This window comes from Aptenodytes patagonicus, chromosome 26, assembly GCF_965638725.1.
Source record: "Aptenodytes patagonicus chromosome 26, bAptPat1.pri.cur, whole genome shotgun sequence".
NCBI classification, from domain to species: Eukaryota; Metazoa; Chordata; class Aves; order Sphenisciformes; family Spheniscidae; genus Aptenodytes; species Aptenodytes patagonicus.
The window spans coordinates 2,589,816-2,606,220 of NC_134974.1; the positions used below are offsets into that span (position 1 = coordinate 2,589,816).

The window sequence follows — 16,405 nt, forward strand, 5'->3', positions numbered from 1 at the left end:
GCTGGTTCCCCACGGGGCGAACTGGGGGCAGACACTCCCCCCCCTCCGGCAGCAGGCGTCGGGGGGGACAAGCGCTCACCCGGCCCCCTTGGTCTCTCCCAGAAAAGACGCGTTGCAGACCTGTTGGCCAACTACATCCCCGAGGACGAGGCATTGCTGCTGAGGAGCGGGAGGTGAGTGAGACCCCCGAGGGCAGCCCCCCACCTCCGGCCGCTTGCGGGGTCCTGACGGCAGCTTTCCCCCCCCCTTGGCATAGGTACGCCTGCACGGTGTGCGCCCACCGCCCCGTCTTCGACACGCTGGATGTGCTGACAGTCCACAGGGCCGGCAAGAAGCACACGGGCAGTAAGTGGGGGGCCGGCGGGGGGGTGGGATGTGCCGAGCGAGCGTGTCCCCCCGTCCCCTTCTCTCTCTTCCAGGCCTGCAGCGCTTCTACGGCAGGAAGCGCTCGCTCCAGGACGCGGCCCAGAAGCGGCGCCACGTGGAGGAGGTGCAGGCAGAAGAGGCACGCGTGCAGGTTGGTGCGGACGCCCCTTCCTCACCCTGCCGGACTCCCTGGCTGGGCCCCCCCCCCGAGCTCTGTCCCCTCTCCCCAGGGCTCCCCGGCCCCTCTTCTGGCGCAGACGAGGAGGATCGCCCGGAGCGCTCTGCTGAAAGCCGCTCCCTACAGCAGCTGCTGCCGGAGGACGGGGTAAGACCTTTGGTTTTGCTGCTGGAGGACGGGGCTTCCCAGAAGGGGAAGTGGCCTCACCACCGTCGGGCATTTGTGGCACAAGGCCCTGACTCCTTTTCCCGTCGCAGGGCGGAGGGAAGCAGCTCGCGAGCTGGTGTGACCCAGATGGGGCCGAGTGCCGCTGTGACGCCTCCGGAGCCGTCACAGAAGGACGGAGAAGCCGTGGACGCCAGCCCTGCAGCCCTGCTGCCGGGGCACTGCGGCAGGCAAGCGGGTAAGAGCCGGTCGGCTGCTCCGGGGCTGTGCCGGCACTGGCGGGGCAGGGCGCCCAGGCTCTCAGCCGGGCCTCTCCCGTTTCTGTGCGTCCCGCCAGCCCCTCTCTGCCCTCCCAGATGCACCGAAGGTGGCTCCGGCTCGGACGCAGCGAGGCGGCAAAGGAAAAGCCTCATCGTCGGCCCTGAGCCAGCCCGAAGCCCTCAGCCCCGAGAGACGCCAGGCCCTGGAGCGATACCTGCAGCTGCGGAGGTGAGTCTTGGCCCCGCTGGCACGGGGAACCCCATAACGAGAACGCCTCTCACTCCCTCCATCTGTCTGTCCGTCCGTCCCCAGCGCCGGCTGGATCCAGGACCGCTCTGGCAAGTGGGTGAAGGACGAGAATGCCGAATTCGACTCTGACGAGGACGAGCCGCCCGCTCTGCTGCCGGCCTGAGGCCCCCCTCTGCCCCACCGGTCCCCGCGGGGACGGTCCCCCTCAGGCTGTCCCCAGGCCCCGCCGTTAATAGAGGCAGCTGGAGAGGACGGAGGTGTCTGAGCCGTTGGGGCAGGCCCCGGGGAGGGGTGATATTGGGGGTCCCAGTGTTTTGCCACCCCGGGATGCTCAACCTGGTGCCTTTTTGGGGTGTCCCCACCCCGGCCAGAGCCCTGCGAGCCCTGCCAACCTCGATGTGGGTTTCTGCCCGTCCCCTCCTGTCCCTGGCCCAAGTCACGCTCATTTTCTCGCGCGCTGGCAGCTGCCTGCGGGTCGTGGCCTTTCGGGGTGGTGGCGCCGGGTTCCCCCCCCTCCTCCCCAGCCCCGGCAGCTGTCCCAGTGCTTCGGAAGGCGCTCGGCCATGCCGCCCTCCCTCTGCCTCAGTTCCCCCCCCTCCTTTTCCTGCCAGCCTTTGGGTGCCTGCGGGTGCTCCCACGTTGGGGGGCACCCGTGGGACTGTTGTTTACGGGGCTGCACCCTGAGCCAGCATCCACGCCCCTGGGACAGCACCCACCACCCACCCAAGGGTCTCTCTGGGCACCGGGATTTACCGTGGTAAATTGGCTCGTGCCTATAAATAGGTGGTGGGACCTATAAATAGGCCCTGCATCCCCCCCACCTGCCTCACCGGGCTTGGGGGTGCTGACCCCCGCGGGCCCTGGGTGCCCAGCTCTGTGCCACGGGGGCACCCGGCTGCCCACCGGGGGGGGGTTACCCTGCTCCCCCCACCCCTCCTGGTGCCGTAACCCAATCCCCCGGGTATAAATACCCCAACCCCATGGCCCCGCTGCTCCCCGAGGGGATCCAGGCGTCCGGCTCGGCCCCCATGGATTAACAGTCGGAGGCTAACGGGGGGCCGCGAGCCCCGCAAGACGGGAGGAGGTGGTGTGCCCCCGCTGCCTCCCCGGCGGCGTTACCCTCCCTCGGCCCATCCCTATGATCCCAATTCTGGCCCCCGCATGCAAATCCTGCCCCGGGACGCATCCGAGCGGATCCCAAAGCCGCGTCTCTCCATTGTCTTTATTTACAGCGGCCCCGGGGAGCGGGAGCAGGAGCCGGAGCTCGTTCGTGCCGTGGGGGGGCTGTTAGGTTTTCTTCTGCTTGCGACCTGGGGGCAGGGGAAAGGGGGGGGAGGGGGGTCAGGGTTGGCCCCCCCCCCTCCCCCCCCCCCCGATTCCTGCCCCGGGAGGGGACGCAGGGGACACTCACGGAGCTCGTTGTTGTTGGTGATGGCGATGGCGGCACGGGCGCGGGGGCCTTGCTGCGTGAAGTGGTAGCCGAAGCGCACAACGGAAGGGCACTGCTCCAGCATGGTGGCCATCTCCATCTCCACCGTGTCGCCCAGCCGCTGGCACTGTGGGGCCGGGGTGAAACCAGGCACAGCGGGAAGTCGGGGACACCCATGTCCCCTCCCCGGGCCACCCACGGGTGCCCGTCCCTACCTGGTTGTCCACCTTGAGCTCGCTCAGGGTGGCGTTGTGGTACATGGCCTTGATGATGCTCATCATGCCGGTGCTGGTGATGAAGTTGGATTCGATGTTGAGGCTCTGCAGGGTCTTGTTCTCCATCAGCATCTCGGCCACGGCCTGCGTGTCACCTCAGGGTGTCACCTCGGGGTGTCACCCCGCCTCTGGCATGTCCTGGGCCACCGATGCCCCAGGTGACGGTGGAAAAGCCACCGTCACCTGGGCTTGCTGGTGCCCAGGATGGAGCTGGGGGCAGGGGACCGTGTCCCCTCCCTGTCTGGGGACACGGGGCTGGGACTCACGCTGGCCACGGGGTCGTTGCTGCGGGTGGCCACCAGGCTGAGCTTCTTGACGTGAGTGTTGGTTTTCATGGCCTCGCAGATGGCCTTCAGCGTGGAGATGGGAATGTCCTGCGGCAGGGGGACATGGATGTCACCAAGGGGATGGGGACATCCCCGAGGGGATGTGGGTGTCACCAAGGGGCTGCAAGTGGCGTCAAGGGGGTGGAGATGTCTCCAAGGGCACAGGGGCATCCCCGAGAGGGTGCTGGATGTCACACGAGGGATGTAAATGGCACTGAAGGGATGTGGGATGTCACCACGGGGACACGGATGCCCCTGGGTGAGGACCAGCACCCTGGGGTGCCCTGGAGCCACTCCAGGATGGGGACAGACACCCCAGGGATGCCCCAAGACAGGGACAACCCTGCAGGGACACCCCGGGACAGCGAGCAGCACCTTGGGACAGGGTGACCAAGCCTCATGGGGACACCCCAGGGTAGGACCCATCACCCTGGCACCATCCTGGGCAGGGAGCAGCACCCAGGGACACCCTGGGGACGCTGTGGGGGCCACAGTGATGCCCCAGCATGGCGACCAGTACCTGGGGGTGCCCTGGAGACACCCTGGGATAGGGACCAGCCCCACAGGGACACCCCAGGATGGGGATTGGCACCCCAGGACCGGGACTAGCACCTTGGGGACACCCTGGGGACACCGCCACCGGGTCCCTCACCTTGATGTTGTTGAGGTTGACGTCCTCCAGAGCCCCGTCGTTGGCCTGGATCTGCCGCAGCGTCTCCTCCACGTTGGTGGGATTCGGGGGCTCATCCGGCACCGGCTTGTATGTGTCGGGCTTCACCACGCCTGGGGCACACGCGTGTGTGCAGGGACATGTGTGACCGTGCACGGGGATACGGTCTCATGGGGACACGTGTGTTTGCATGCGTGCATGGGGTCACCATGGGGAGTCCCAGAGGGGTTCTGGTCCCCAAATCCCCCCCCCCCCCCGCCCCGAACAGCCCCATGGACTCCGTGTCCCCCTGTCCCAGGGGAGCTTGTCCCTGTGTCCCCTGTCCTGGGGTGGCTTGTCCCCGTGTCCCCAAGGCACTCACTGTTGATGCCCTCCGTGTTGGAGATGGTCCCGCTGCAGATCGCGTCGTAGTACTGCTTGTTGCTCATCAGCGTGTACATGCCCAGGATGGCTGCGGGACCGGGGGGGATCAGAGAGTACCCCAGGACCCCCCCGGTCCCCTCGTGTCCCCCCAGGGGTGGCCGTAGCCCCCCCAGCCCTGCCCGGGGAAGCCATGGGGAGCCGCTGGGCTGGGGGCCAGCGGTGAAAGCCGAGCACGGGGGCATGGCGCTGCTTTTAGCCGGGTCCTGGCGGAGACCCAGAGGGGACGGAGGGGGGTCCGGCACACGCCTGGCAGCGGGGAGCACGGGGGTGACGTGGGGCCGGGGCAGGCGTGCAACACGTTGGTCCCGTGCAACGTTTCCCCCCATGCGACACTTATCCTTGTGTAATACGCTGTCCCCGTGCAACACGCTTCCCCCCCGTGCAACGCTGCGGAGCAATGTGTTGCCCCCATGTGAAGCTGCTGTGGGACACGCCACCCCCATGCGAAGTTGTGGTGTAACGGGGCAGCCTTGTGCAAGGCTGCGGTGCAACACGGCAGCCCCGTGCAAGGTTGTTGTGCGACGCAGCAGCTCCGCACAAGGCTGCGCTGTGACATGGCAGCCCCGTGCAAGACTCTGGTGTGATGTGGCAGCCTCGTGCGAGGCTGCGGTGCAAGGCGGCAGCCCCATGCAAGGTTCTGGTGCAACACAGCTGCCCCGTGTGAGGCTGCGGTGCAACATGGCTGCCCCGTGTGAGGCTGCGGTACAACGTGGCTGCCCCGTGTGAGGCTGCGGTGCGACATGGCTGCCCCGTGTGAGGCTGCGGTGCGACATGGCTGCCCCGTGTGAGGCTGTGGTGTGACATGGCTGCCCCGTGTGAGGCTGCGGTACAACGTGGCTGCCCCGTGTGAGGCTGCGGTGCGACATGGCTGCCCCGTGTGAGGCTGCGGTGCGACATGGCTGCCCCGTGTGAGGCTGTGGTGTGACATGGCTGCCCCGTGTGAGGCTGTGGTGCAACAAGGCAGCTCCGTGTGAGGCTGCGGTGCGATGCAGCAGCCCCATGCAAGGCTGCGGTGCGACATGGCTGCCCCTTGCAAGGCTGCGGTGTGATGCAGCAGCCCCATGCGAGGCTGCGGTGCAACATGGCAGGCCTGTGCAAGACTGTGGTGTGATGTGGCAGCCTCGTGCAAGACTGTGGTGTGATGTGGCAGCCTCGTGCAAGGCTGTGGTGTGATGTGGCAGCCCCGTGCAAGGCTGTGGTGCAACAAGGCAGCCCTGTGTGAGGCTGCGGTGCGATGCAGCAGCCCCGTGCAAGGCTGTGGTGCGACGTGGCTGCCCTGCGTGAGGCTGCGGTGCAACGTGGTTTCCCCGTGTGGGGCTGTGGTGTGATGTGGCAGCCCCGTGCGAGGCTGAGGTGCGATGCGGCAGCCCTGTGCAAAGTTGTGGTGCAATGTGGCAGCCCCGTGCGAGGCTGCGGTGCGAGGCGCAGCCCCGTGCGAGACCCACCGGCGATGTCGCACATCTCGGCCTCGGTGGCGTTGGCCAGCGCCTCCTCCAGCTCGGGCTCCAGCGTGATCTGCTCCTCCCGCGGGATCTCCCGCGTCGGGTTCTTGGGCACGAAGGGCTTCCCTGGGTGCGGGCACACGGGTCGCACCCTGCCTGGCCTCGCACCAGCCGGGTGACACCGGACACGGTGGCCCCGGGGTTGGGGCTGGCAGAAGCACGTGGGGATGTGGCCGCTGCCGGAGGGCGACCTGGCATAAGGGTGGCCGTGCCTGGGGGTGACGCTGCCGGGGGTGGGAGTCTGGGGGGTGGCATTGCCAGCGGGTGACAGTCTGGGGGGGTTTGTGTGACCGTACTGGGGGGGGTGATGTTGCCAGGGGGTGGCCGTGCTGGGGGGTGGCCATGCTGGGGGGGGACGGACATTGCCAGGGGATGGCTGAACTGGAGGTGGCATTGCCGCGGGGTGGCCGTGCCAGGGGTGGCATTGCCAGAGGTGGCTGTACTGGGGGTGGCATTGCTGGGGGTGACATTGCAGGGGGTGGCCATGTGGGGGATGACATTGCCAGGGGGTGGCCGTGCCCGGGGCTGGCGGGGACCCAGCTCGCCCAGGACACCCGAGCCTCTGGCGAGGACCGTTCTGCCGAGCTAAATATACCCAGCGCTGCAGGGCCCCGTCCCCCCTGGTCCCTGCCACGGTCCCCGCCATGTCCCCCCCCGGGTCCCCGCACCTTTCTTCTCGCCGGTGAAGGGCACCAGGTCATCGCGCTCGCCGGCCTCCAGCGCCTGCTTCTCCAGGTGCTGCAGCAGGGCCTCCCGATCCAGCGGCCCCGTCGGGCTCTTCTGCGTCTGGTCCCGCTGCCGCAGCCCCACCGGCAGCAGCATGTTCTGGGGACCCACCGTGTCACCCCTGGGGGACCCTGGCAGCTGGGTGGCGCCCATCCTGCTCGCCACCCCCCCGCACCAGGACCCACCTCGGGGTCCATCTCCAGCAGCTCCGTGTCCAGCTGTGCCAGCTCCTCGGCCGACAGTTCCTGCAGGATCTTGTCCTCGTCAATGTCCCGGTACTTCTCCAGCTCCTGCCGGTAGGACGTCATGGTGGGGGGCCGGGGGGTGGCCTGGGGGGGGACGACAGGGGGGCTGAGCAGCCGGTGGGAGGCTCCCCGGGGTGGGGGGGATGCCCCGCACCATGAGGGGACCCCTCACGCCACAGTGACCCCCCCCCCCATGCCACGGCCTGCAGGGCCCCTTCGTGCCACGGGGTGGTATTGGGTTCCCACCAGGCTGGGGGGGCCGTGGGGCACCCCAGGGTGGGGGGTCCGGGGTGGTGTGGTTGAGAAGCTCTTGGGGAAACTGAGTCATGTCTCCGAGGTGCTCCCCAGGGCCAGGACCCACCCTGGGGGACAGGTCCCGGTTCAGCAGCCCCAGCCCCCCCCCTCCCCACAGTGTCCCTTTGCCCCCCAACACGGGTCCCCACCTCCCTGGGGGGGGCAGCAGGGCTAAATGCTGAGGACATGAGTCCCCCGACACCGGGGTTGGGTCCCCCCCGAGGAATCGGGTTGAGATTTTCCCCCCCCGACGCCTGGGTACCCAGGGCTGGGGGGACACGCACACACACGCACCCAGCGCCCCTGGGAGGGACCGGGCACCCACGGGCGAGAGCCGGGGGGCTGCGGGGTGGGGGATCACTCGGAGTGGGGATCCCCGACAGACCCAGGGACCCCTGAGCCCGTCTCCCTGGGGGTGACGTGCCCCCCCCACACCCCGGGGACCCCCACCCCGAGGACCCCCACCCCAGGGCCCTACCTGGCCGCTGGCCGGAGCGGCGGAGCCTGCCTGGGTGCGAGCCCCGGTGCTGAGCCAAGGGCTCCGGCCGCGCAGGGCATGAGATCAGCGTTTTATTCTGCGAGCCGGCAGCGGGGAGGGGCGAGATCACATATCCCCGGGCGTTATCGAGCCCTGCCAGCCCCATGCCGGCTCCACCCCAGCGACCCGGCATGGCGGGGGCACCCCTGAGCGATGGGGGGGCCCCTCGTGACCCGGTGGCTCCCTGTTACCTTTTGGGGTGCCCTGGCCAGGGGGGAATGGGGAGGCTGGGGGGGGGGGGAGAGGCCACAGGGAGAGGCTGAACCTTGTGCCCGGGGCCCTGCAGCCCCTCGGAGACCCCTGAATCCCCCTGACACCCCCACGGGGACATTTTATGCCCCTTCACTCTGAAATTGTCTGGGTGACTTGGCTCCCATGTGCCCCCCCAGCCCCCAAAATCACATTTGGGGGGGAGTGCATGGGGCTGCCGTCATCAGGGCTCCCGTGGCAGCGCTGCACTGGGAGCAGCAGCACTCGGAACAAACTGCTTGTTTATTGTAGGGTCTCTTGGAAAACAAGGGGTCGTACGCACCCTGCATTTACTGTAGGGTCTCCTGGTGTTGCGGGCGCTGCGTGTTGAATGGAAATGAGAGTCCGCACCCTTGTTGTACGCAGGCTACTCGGATTTATTTCTTTTTTTTTAATATAAAAAAAGGTAGGAAGGAGATAAATAGAGCAACGAACCGTCGCCCACGGGAGTCGGCGCGAGGAGAGGCCTCGACCCGCAGCAGCCACAAGCCCCCCGTGGACCCTCGGCGCTCAGGTCGTGGGGACACTCTGCTTGATGATGATCTTCTGGCGGGTGGGGCGGACGTTGGGGTCGGGGCCGGGGGGAGCGGCAGCCCCCAGGGCGGCGGAGGCGGCGGCGCTGGGCAGCCCGTGCGCTGTGATGTATTTCTTGTAGGCTTCCCGGATGATTTTGAAGGCGCGTATGTTGGAGTAGGGGATGTCGGTGATGGGGTCGCGGTAAACGGCCGGTTTGTGGGTGACGGGGCAGATCTCCCGCACCGGCAGCCGCGGCGGTTTCGCTTTGGGGAAGAAGCGCTCGAAGGTTTCGTCGTCGCTGAAGGAGATGAAGGTGCGGGAACACTTCCCGGCAGAAGCCGGAGCCGGGGCTGGAGCTGCTTCAGCCTGCTGCGGGTCTTGGTCCAACCTGGAAGAGCCACAATCAGCACCCAGGAGACCCCTGGGGCGGGGGGAAACGCCAGGGGAGCTCCCATGGTGGGTAGAGCTGCCAAATCTGCTCGAGCCACCCCCCAGGACTGGAGCGCGTGGCCTGGGGGGCTCCAAGGTGCTGCCCAAAACCCGCTTCTCCCTCACCACGATGGAACAGAGCCTGGGGGGAGGGATCAGGAGCGGGAGCCGGGGTCCGGCTGGGTGCGGTGGGGGGGGAAAAACCCACTGGGGCCATGTCAAGGTGACCCCAACCTACCCCTCCACGTCCACGTTCTCCTCCTTGCCCGGCTCCGGGACAAGGGGCATGGTGACGGACCAGTACCGGATAACTGGCCCCACGCACTTCCGCTTCTTCTGGACCTGCTTCTTCTTGTCGGCTTCCAGGCGCTCGTAGTTCTCTGGGAAAGCAGGGACAAACCGAGGGGGAGGCTCAGTGCCTCACCGACACCCTCACCCTCCATCCCTGCGCCATTTCGGGGGTCCCTGCGCCCCTTGGCGTGGCGCCCGGCTCACCCAGGGAGCGGAGGTTGATCTCCTCCGTGATCTTGGCCTCCTCCAGCAGCTCCTCCTGCGTCAGAGGCCGGTCGTAGTTGGGGCCGCCCTTCTTACGCTTGGACTGGACCTGCCGTTCCTGGATGCGCAGGAAGGTTTGGCGCGTGTGCTCCGTCGTCGACTGCCGCATGTGCTTCCGGCCTGCGGCGGGAGGACGGGGCTCACCGGCAGGCACCGGCTGGCCCGGCTCACTGGGAGCTCTCCCGGAGCGGGCCCGTTTGCAGCCCGTCCCATCCCGTGCACACTCACTGTCTCCCACGTCATCCTGGAGCTCCAAGGGGATGGATTTCACCTCTCGTGGCTTCTGGGAGCTGCCGCTGGGGACGTCCGTCTTCTTGGGGCGAAGGCTCTTGAGGGGCTCCTACGGGATTGGGGCAGAGGACGTGAGGAGGGAGAAAAACTCGCCACGGCTTTGGCCTCGTTTAAACCTCGGCTCTTCCTAACGGGGAGCCTGTCTCCTGCCCGCGGTGCTGGGAAGGGGACCCAGGAGCCCCCAGCCCGGTCCCTGGCCGCCCGCCCGCACCCGGTAGGCCTTGGTGACGACGCGGCGGCGGCGCTTGGGCTCGCTCTCGTCCTGGTCGCTGGCGGGTTCCTCGCCCTCGTCGATGTCGAAGTCCGAGTCCACCTCGTCGTCGCTGTCCGACTGGTCGCCCCTGTACTCGTCATCGCCCGACTCCTGCAGGGACAGAGGGGCTGCGTCACCCCCCCCAGGGCTCCCCACGCCGCAGCCCTGAGCCCCGGTGCTCCCACGGCGGGGGGGCGGCTTCTCTAATGGCCGGACACCCCCTGTCCCCGGCAGCGGCTTCCCACTGCTCCTCCCCCGGCCCCTCCCGCTGCCCCGCAGCCCCCTCCCCGGGGGACACCCCCTCTGCCCCCCCCCCCCCCGGGGCTCCCCATCTCCCCCCCGGGGACCCCCACCACCCGGGGCTCCCCCTCCACCCCTCCCCCGGGACCCCCCCAGACCCCCGCCCCCGAGCCCCTCACAGCACCGGGACACCTTCGGTCCCGTTCGCCCCGGGGCCCCCGAGACCCCCCGTGCCCCCAGCTCCAGGGCGCCCCCCCGGCGTCCCCGCACCTCGGTGAAGCCGCCGTAGGTGGTCTGGTAGAACTCATCCTCCTCCTCGGCCTCCAGCAGCCCCGAGAGCCGGTTACCGGCCGTGCGCCGCGGGGCGCGGCCCTCCGCCAGGCTCATCGCGCCGCCGCCGCGATCGGCGCTCCGCTGCGCGTCCTGCCCGGCCCGCCGCCGCGCCGCCAGGCAGGGGAGAGCGAGCGCCGAGCGGCCGATGGCGGCGGGCGCCCCCCTGCGGGCCGGAGGGGACACTGCAGGTTCCGATGGGCGATGGGGGCTCCGCTACGGGGTACCGCGGCGGGGGGGGGGGGGGGGGGACGACGACAAACCGGTCGTGCGTCACCGCGGGGCCCTCAGCCACGCGGGACGCCGCAGAGAGGCGGGGCCGGCCAGGCACCAGCGTGACGTCACGGGAGCGTGACGTCACGGGAGCACCCCCACCAATGCCTATCCGCCCGCCCCCGGGCCCTGCTTCCCTCGGTACGGCCACGTCGCGCCCCTGGGGAGGGTATACGGAAAATGACGTCACCGTGTGACGTCACGGCAACCGTTGCCGTGACGTCCCGCGCGCCACGTGCCCCCCCGGCTTTGTTTTGGTCGCGCTTGGCCCGTCACGTGACCGCGGCGGGCTGCGCGGCCGCGGCCCTCAGCGCCCTCCGCCCATGCGCCCTGAGGGTTTCTCCCCCCCCGCCCCGCGTGGTCGCGTCCGCGGGGGCGAATCCAAGTGTGTGTGTGTGGGGGGGGGGGGGCAGACGCCCGGCCTGCGCGTGCGCTCTGCGGGCCGGCGCCGCGTGTTCCCCCCCCCCCCCCCCCGCCCCGCCCGCGGCCGGATGGTGCGGTCCGGAGCGGCGGGGCGGGGCTTAGCGAGGAGGGGCGGAGCCAAGCGGAGAGGGGCGCGGGCGCCGCGCGGGAGCCGGCGGCCGCCGCAGGAGGAGGGAGCGCTCCAAGATGGCGTCGGCGGGGCCCGAGTCGGGGGGCAGCAGCGGGAGCAGCGGCGGCCTGGCGGGTACGGGGCTGGGCCCGGCGCCGACGGAGGGCCGGGGAGTGCGGGGGGGGCGGGGCTCTGCGGGGGCCGGGGGGTGTGAGGCTGGGGGCTCTGCGGGGGCTCTGGGGTCGAGGGGGGGCACTGTGGGGCTGAGAGGAGGGCTCTGGGGGGTGCGTGTAGTGCTGAGGGGAGGCTGGGGGGGGGCCCTGTGGGGCTGAGGGGGGGCTCTGAGGGCTTGAGGGGCGTGGGGTGAGCGGGGCTGAGGAGGGCTCTTTGCGGGTGTAGGGGATATGGCGGGGGAGTAGGGCCGTGGGGTGCCTGGGGCTGGGTGTGTACAGGAAGGGACTCGGGGCCTGGGCCGGGCCCTGCGTGGGGCGAGGGGATGGGCAAAGCCGTGGGCCGAGGAGGGGCTCTCGGGGCGGGCCGGGGGGGGAGCGTGGGAGGTCGGTCGGTGCTCTGGGGCAGCGCTGTGGGGTGAAGCCGGGGGTGGGGGAGGCCTCGGGGCGTGGGGGCGGACGGATGGACAACGACGGCGAGGCTGAGCTCTCCGGAGGGCGTGTGGGAGTGAGCGCTGGAGGGTTATGGGCCTCGGCCCGAGTGGGATGGGCTTCACGGAGCCCAGCTGGCTCCGTGGGGTGGGCTGGGGTTGAGCTTTCGCTGGGGGAGGCGGGTGCAAGGCCGACCTTTTCCTGGGGAGGAGGCTGTGGGTGTGTGGCGAGGACCCTCCGGGCATGAATGGGGGCCCGGGGGGCTTGAAACCCCCCTACGAAAGGGTGGTTGGAGGGGGCAGAGGGCCTTGGGGAGGGGGGACTGGGTTACGCTAGAAGGGGCGCTGCGATGGGGTGGGGGGAGCGGAGGGGTTGGTGCCAGGGGAAACTTGACTCTCTGTTCCCTTGTATTTCTAGGGCCTGAGCCATGAGTCAGGCCTCCTGCCTTGGGGGTGGCAGCGGGTCCCGGGTCCACGGACTCGGCTGCTGGGGCGCAGAGGGGTGGGGGGAGCTGAAATACCTTCCTTTAGGCAGGACCGTGTCGGGGAAGGGGGAGGATGGCATCTCCCCGGCCGAGGCACCCTCTTCTCTGCTGCATCTGGTGTTGGGCAAGGCGAAGGTAGTTCGTCAAAGCCATTTGGCACCTGTGGGAGGCAAGATACCGTGGGAACGTAAACATCTTCTGGTTAGATTTGCTTTGATGACTAGAACCAGAGCCGGTAAGAGTCAAGGGAAAGGTCTTGAAGTCCTCTGACGGCTGAGAGTTTCTCTTGCTCCGCTGATTTTAAAATGCGAGCTGAACCAGAAATATGCAGGGTTGGAACTGGGCATCGTCCTCATCGCCGCAGAGGGATGGTTACGAGGGGTGGAGACCTTGTCTGCGATAAAACAGGGCACTTTTGGTTCTTAAACCTGTGACTCTGCCTCCTGCCAGCATTTCACAGGTCTGGCAGCGTTCTTGGGGGATTTGAGAGCCCTAATCCCCTTTCCACAGGCCCCAAAACAGCTTCTTCATGCTAGTTTGTGGCTAGAAACCAAAATTACTTTCTCAAAGCCTTGAAATTTGCATTTGGCAAGATCCAGCCACCCTTCCCGAGCTTCTCTGGTAGAGAGTGGCCAGACTTTTTGTTTATTATAATGCAGTATGCGGAAGCTTCCTGGTCAGTGTGACAGCACTTGTCACCCAACTCACAGCAAGGAAAGAAGAAACCCACGGGAAGACCTGCGGCTGAACCTCGACTTCGTTTGGTGCTCTGGGAGTGTTGGTGTTTTGTACCTTAAGCCCCACTGCTTGCTACCCCGCTTCTCTTCTAGAAGTATTTAGGGCCAGATTGCTGTGCGCCACCGTAGGAGAGACTCATTTAATTATTGCTGCGGTGTTGATGAAGTATCGTCTAGTGGGGATGTCTGTATGTGCTCGATTTTCTGGCTTCTTAGCTGTGTCCTTTGGGCAGTTTTGAGGACAGACCTCCGATGTACCCGCTTTATCTTTGCTCACCGTGTGAACAGGCACGGGGGAAAGTCGTACCTGTCGGTCTGATAAAGCCAGTTTTGTGAGGACAAAGAGAGCACTTTTGGGTCTTTATTGGCTGCAGCAGCCACGGTGCCTCAGCACGGGGCTGAGCGGCCGGGGGCGAGACCCCTTTTTCTGTTGCTTTGAGACCTTGACCTTCTCCCATGCTTGCCTGTCTTCTGAGCTGAGAAGGAGGAGCCGGCTTCAGAAAGCTTGAAGGGTTTCGAGAGCATTACTTAAAGAGAAAATATGCAAGTACACAAGTAAATCTCTTCTCCCTTCCTGGTGGAATAATTGCCATTGTTTGTTTCTCCGGCTAGCGAGGTGTTGGCTAACGCGTGTTTCCCACAGGATTTGAATTCTGGTTGTGACAGAGCCTCCGCCGCATGACGTGTGCGATACATGACGTATGTTCACCTCAGCTGATCCCTGATGGCACAGGCTTTAAACCCTGGATTTCAGCCCCACCTCTGGGAGACTCGGGGCCTCTCCGTGTGGTTGCCCTCTGCCCCGGGCAGTGTTTGGGCTTTGGGTAGGACCTGGTTACTTTGCAGCTTCTGGAGAGGACAGGTAGAGCTGGAGATGATGAGAGCTGTGACGTGAGGAGAGCGATCCCGAAATGGGTGCTGGAAGGGCTCAGCCGCCGCGCGTTGGGTGACGTGGCTGCGGAGAAGCTGCCTGCGCCGGGGGTCCCACCGTGGCTGTCCCCCTCCCGAGACGTCTGCAGTGCCTGTGTTTATCATCCTGCCAGGAGGAGGCATTCGCCTGCCTTGCCGAGTGCTCCTTCCCCGGTGTAATAACGAGCCCGTGAGCAAACACCGGGTCAGAGCCGTAACTGGGGCTTTTGTTTTCGCCCTGGGCAGAGGGTGGGAGGGCAGCAGGATTGATTTTGGCCGGACCGTGGCAATGCACGGCTTCAGCTTGAATGTCTGACGGCCGTAGCTGTGCCTTGCTTACCTTGCAACCCTTCCAGATGCCAGAGGAACAGCTCTGCGAAAGGCAGGGCACAAAAGGAGGCCGGTTGTTGTTTCGGACACGAGGTTTTGCTTTGCTCCATGGTAAACCTTAAACCACCTCAAGCCCTGCCACGGCTTTTTGGGGCAGGGTCGCCCCAGTGGCCCATGGTGCAGTTTGCCCCGGGGGGCTATTACTCTATTGCTAGCATCATCCAGCGTCGATAAAGAGGATGCAGATGATTTTGAAACCCTTCCTGGGCCAGGCAGGCAGCAGTTCCCCCTCTCCCTGCCTCAATGTGTATTTAACTCTCTGGGGAAACACCCAAAGAGGTTTTCTCATTTTGCTGCTTTTGCTTTGAAGCAGCATCTGCCAAAAAATGCTAATGTGGGATTTCAGTTGTTTGGTCCTTTGTGCCTTGGGTGCCGCGTCTGCTTTATCGTTACGGGTCCGAGTGAGTTGAGAGTTCATTGTCGCCCTGGCTTCAGGCCCCTCCCTGGAGTCCACAGACAAAAGAATTGCTCTCAAAATGGCTCAGTCACTTCTGGGGACAGGGAAATCATCCTGACACATCTGAAGCGAGCGAGAGCAGGGTCCCGAACTGCTGAGCCCTTAATGTAGGTGTAAAACACCCAGAAAGACTCGCCGCCCTCCCCCGCCCAATTCCTGCGAGAGGGACAAAGCTTTCTTGATCCCACCTAGCCGAGACTGAGCGCGCAGGAGGGAAGATGAGTTTATTAAATAGAAACATCTGAATGGCTCATCATCCTCAAGCTTAAAATAGGACTGTCAAATGACTAAGTCCCGTCTCCGTTATAAAAATCTCTCTTCTTCCCAACCATCAGCTGTGAAATCTCTGGGGGTGTCGCGGGTTGGTATCGTCAGCCGGGTCCTGTTGCCCAAACTCTCGCCATCCCTTTTGGTGCCGTGGGAGTCATGCTTGTGTGTGATGCCCACCCCGGCGTGGGGCAAAGCTCCTTTAAGATGGAGACAAAAGATTACCGTCGAAAGAACAAAGGTAGGAGCCAGCTCGTCTAAATAAATGACAGATTTGTCTGTCGGAGGGAAGCTCATCTGGCAAAGCGGTAGCTAGAAAACAAGTGAGAATTGTGCGGTTTTGGGGGGGCACTGATGACCTGGAGTACTATTTCCTGAATTGTAACTGAATTTCCCTTTGGAAAGTAAAAGCCGCTCCTCCCTCTCTCCGTCTCCGCCGTGTATCGTTGAAAGGGGCTGCTCGGTGTTTTTCTCTTCCCCGCCACCCCCATTAGCCCTGCAGGGTTGAAAAGCCTTTTTTTTTTGAGACGGAGGTGAATTAATGCCCCCTGCGCTGCTTCCCTCTGCTCACCCAGAGCTTCCTTCTCCAGGATCGGGGCTTCCTTTTCCCCCAAACGAGGCATTGTAGTTCTTCTTGCCCTTTCTTGATTACTATGTAATAGCGGTGATTAAATGTATTATCTCGCCGCATCCCCACGGACTCTGCCTTGTTTAAAAAGCAGAGCGCTCCCAGGGCAGGAACATACCTTATATCTGACCTAAATCTTACTCTTCTGGGAAGGGATTGTTTATCTTCCCCCAAATTAAGAAGGTGGTGCAGCAGGCAGGGTGCTAATTCTGGTTTCCCTGCCGCCAGCTCCCTCTGGGGTTGGTTTTGAGCAAGTCCCGTAATCGCTCAGCTGGCTGTTGACACGCTCCCTTCCCAGCGCTTGGTGATGTTTGCAGAGCAGGCTGGAAGAGGAATGCTTGGAGCTTTTATCGTTAGGATTCATATCCCCAAAGTAGCTCCTGATAGCCATAAAGCTGGACTTCAAATTCATCAACACTCTGGAAAACCCCGTGCCTTTGTGCTTCTTGAATAGGTGTTGCTGTCCGGGAGCGGGGATCGGCTTAAAATTTAAATCATCGAAGTGCTTTGGTGGAAAGCGGGAGTAATGCAGAGCTGTAAAATCGATGGTCTTCGGCCAACAGTAGGATTAATTTTCAAATGGCAGAACCTTGTGCGAAGCCGATGTGCCAGAAGA

At 65.3% G+C, this 16,405-nt stretch overlaps 4 protein-coding genes across 4 annotated transcripts in view; 2 read left to right on the top strand and 2 right to left on the bottom strand.

The window, feature by feature from the left end:
* Positions 1-102: 102 nt before the first annotated feature.
* On the top strand, positions 103-1,494 carry SCNM1 (sodium channel modifier 1; the record flags this gene model as incomplete). Its single annotated transcript, XM_076359944.1, is given in 7 exon segments — positions 103-173; positions 257-345; positions 420-517; positions 597-691; positions 802-947; positions 1,066-1,198; positions 1,283-1,494. Coding segments are annotated over 7 exon segments (732 nt in total), but the record flags the coding sequence as incomplete, so codon positions are not given.
* Positions 1,495-2,423: 929 nt separating this feature from the next.
* TMOD4 (tropomodulin 4) lies at positions 2,424-7,646 on the bottom strand. Its single transcript, XM_076359945.1, has 10 exons — positions 7,588-7,646; positions 6,756-6,899; positions 6,513-6,669; positions 5,788-5,910; positions 4,281-4,370; positions 3,902-4,032; positions 3,190-3,297; positions 2,864-3,007; positions 2,631-2,775; positions 2,424-2,529 (listed from the first exon to the last, which is right to left on the bottom strand). The coding sequence occupies exons 2-10, from the start codon at positions 6,876-6,878 to the stop codon at positions 2,507-2,509; spliced, it is 1,044 nt and encodes a 347-aa protein (XP_076216060.1). The 5' UTR covers positions 6,879-6,899; positions 7,588-7,646; the 3' UTR covers positions 2,424-2,506.
* A 611-nt stretch (positions 7,647-8,257) lies between these two features.
* VPS72 (vacuolar protein sorting 72 homolog) lies at positions 8,258-10,577 on the bottom strand. Its single transcript, XM_076359780.1, has 6 exons — positions 10,451-10,577; positions 9,899-10,051; positions 9,625-9,736; positions 9,337-9,516; positions 9,080-9,221; positions 8,258-8,800 (listed from the first exon to the last, which is right to left on the bottom strand). The coding sequence occupies exons 1-6, from the start codon at positions 10,565-10,567 to the stop codon at positions 8,407-8,409; spliced, it is 1,098 nt and encodes a 365-aa protein (XP_076215895.1). The 5' UTR covers positions 10,568-10,577; the 3' UTR covers positions 8,258-8,406.
* Positions 10,578-11,358: 781 nt separating this feature from the next.
* Positions 11,359-16,405, top strand: part of LOC143171152 (putative PIP5K1A and PSMD4-like protein) — a 35,874-nt gene continuing 30,827 nt past the window's right edge. The window contains 1 exon segment of the mRNA XM_076359929.1: positions 11,359-11,450. Within this exon segment, the coding sequence (XP_076216044.1) occupies positions 11,393-11,450 (58 nt within the window). The 5' untranslated portion in view covers positions 11,359-11,392.

Excerpts from the sequence above, each read along its gene's own strand:
- TMOD4 (XM_076359945.1), bottom strand. The coding sequence starts at position 6,878 with ATGACGTCCTACCGGCAGGAGCTGGAGAAGTACCGGGACATTGACGAG. Across the intron at positions 3,298-3,901 it reads TCAACCTCAACAACATCAAG|GACATTCCCATCTCCACGCT; the intron begins GTGAGGGACCCG and ends CCCCTGCCGCAG. Across the intron at positions 2,776-2,863 it reads AGCTCAAGGTGGACAACCAG|TGCCAGCGGCTGGGCGACAC; the intron begins GTAGGGACGGGC and ends CCGGCCCCACAG.
- VPS72 (XM_076359780.1), bottom strand. The coding sequence starts at position 10,567 with ATGAGCCTGGCGGAGGGCCGCGCCCCGCGGCGCACGGCCGGTAACCGG. Across the intron at positions 9,737-9,898 it reads TCGTCACCAAGGCCTACCGG|GAGCCCCTCAAGAGCCTTCG; the intron begins GTGCGGGCGGGC and ends CCAATCCCGTAG. Across the intron at positions 9,517-9,624 it reads CCAGGATGACGTGGGAGACA|GCCGGAAGCACATGCGGCAG; the intron begins GTGAGTGTGCAC and ends CTCCCGCCGCAG.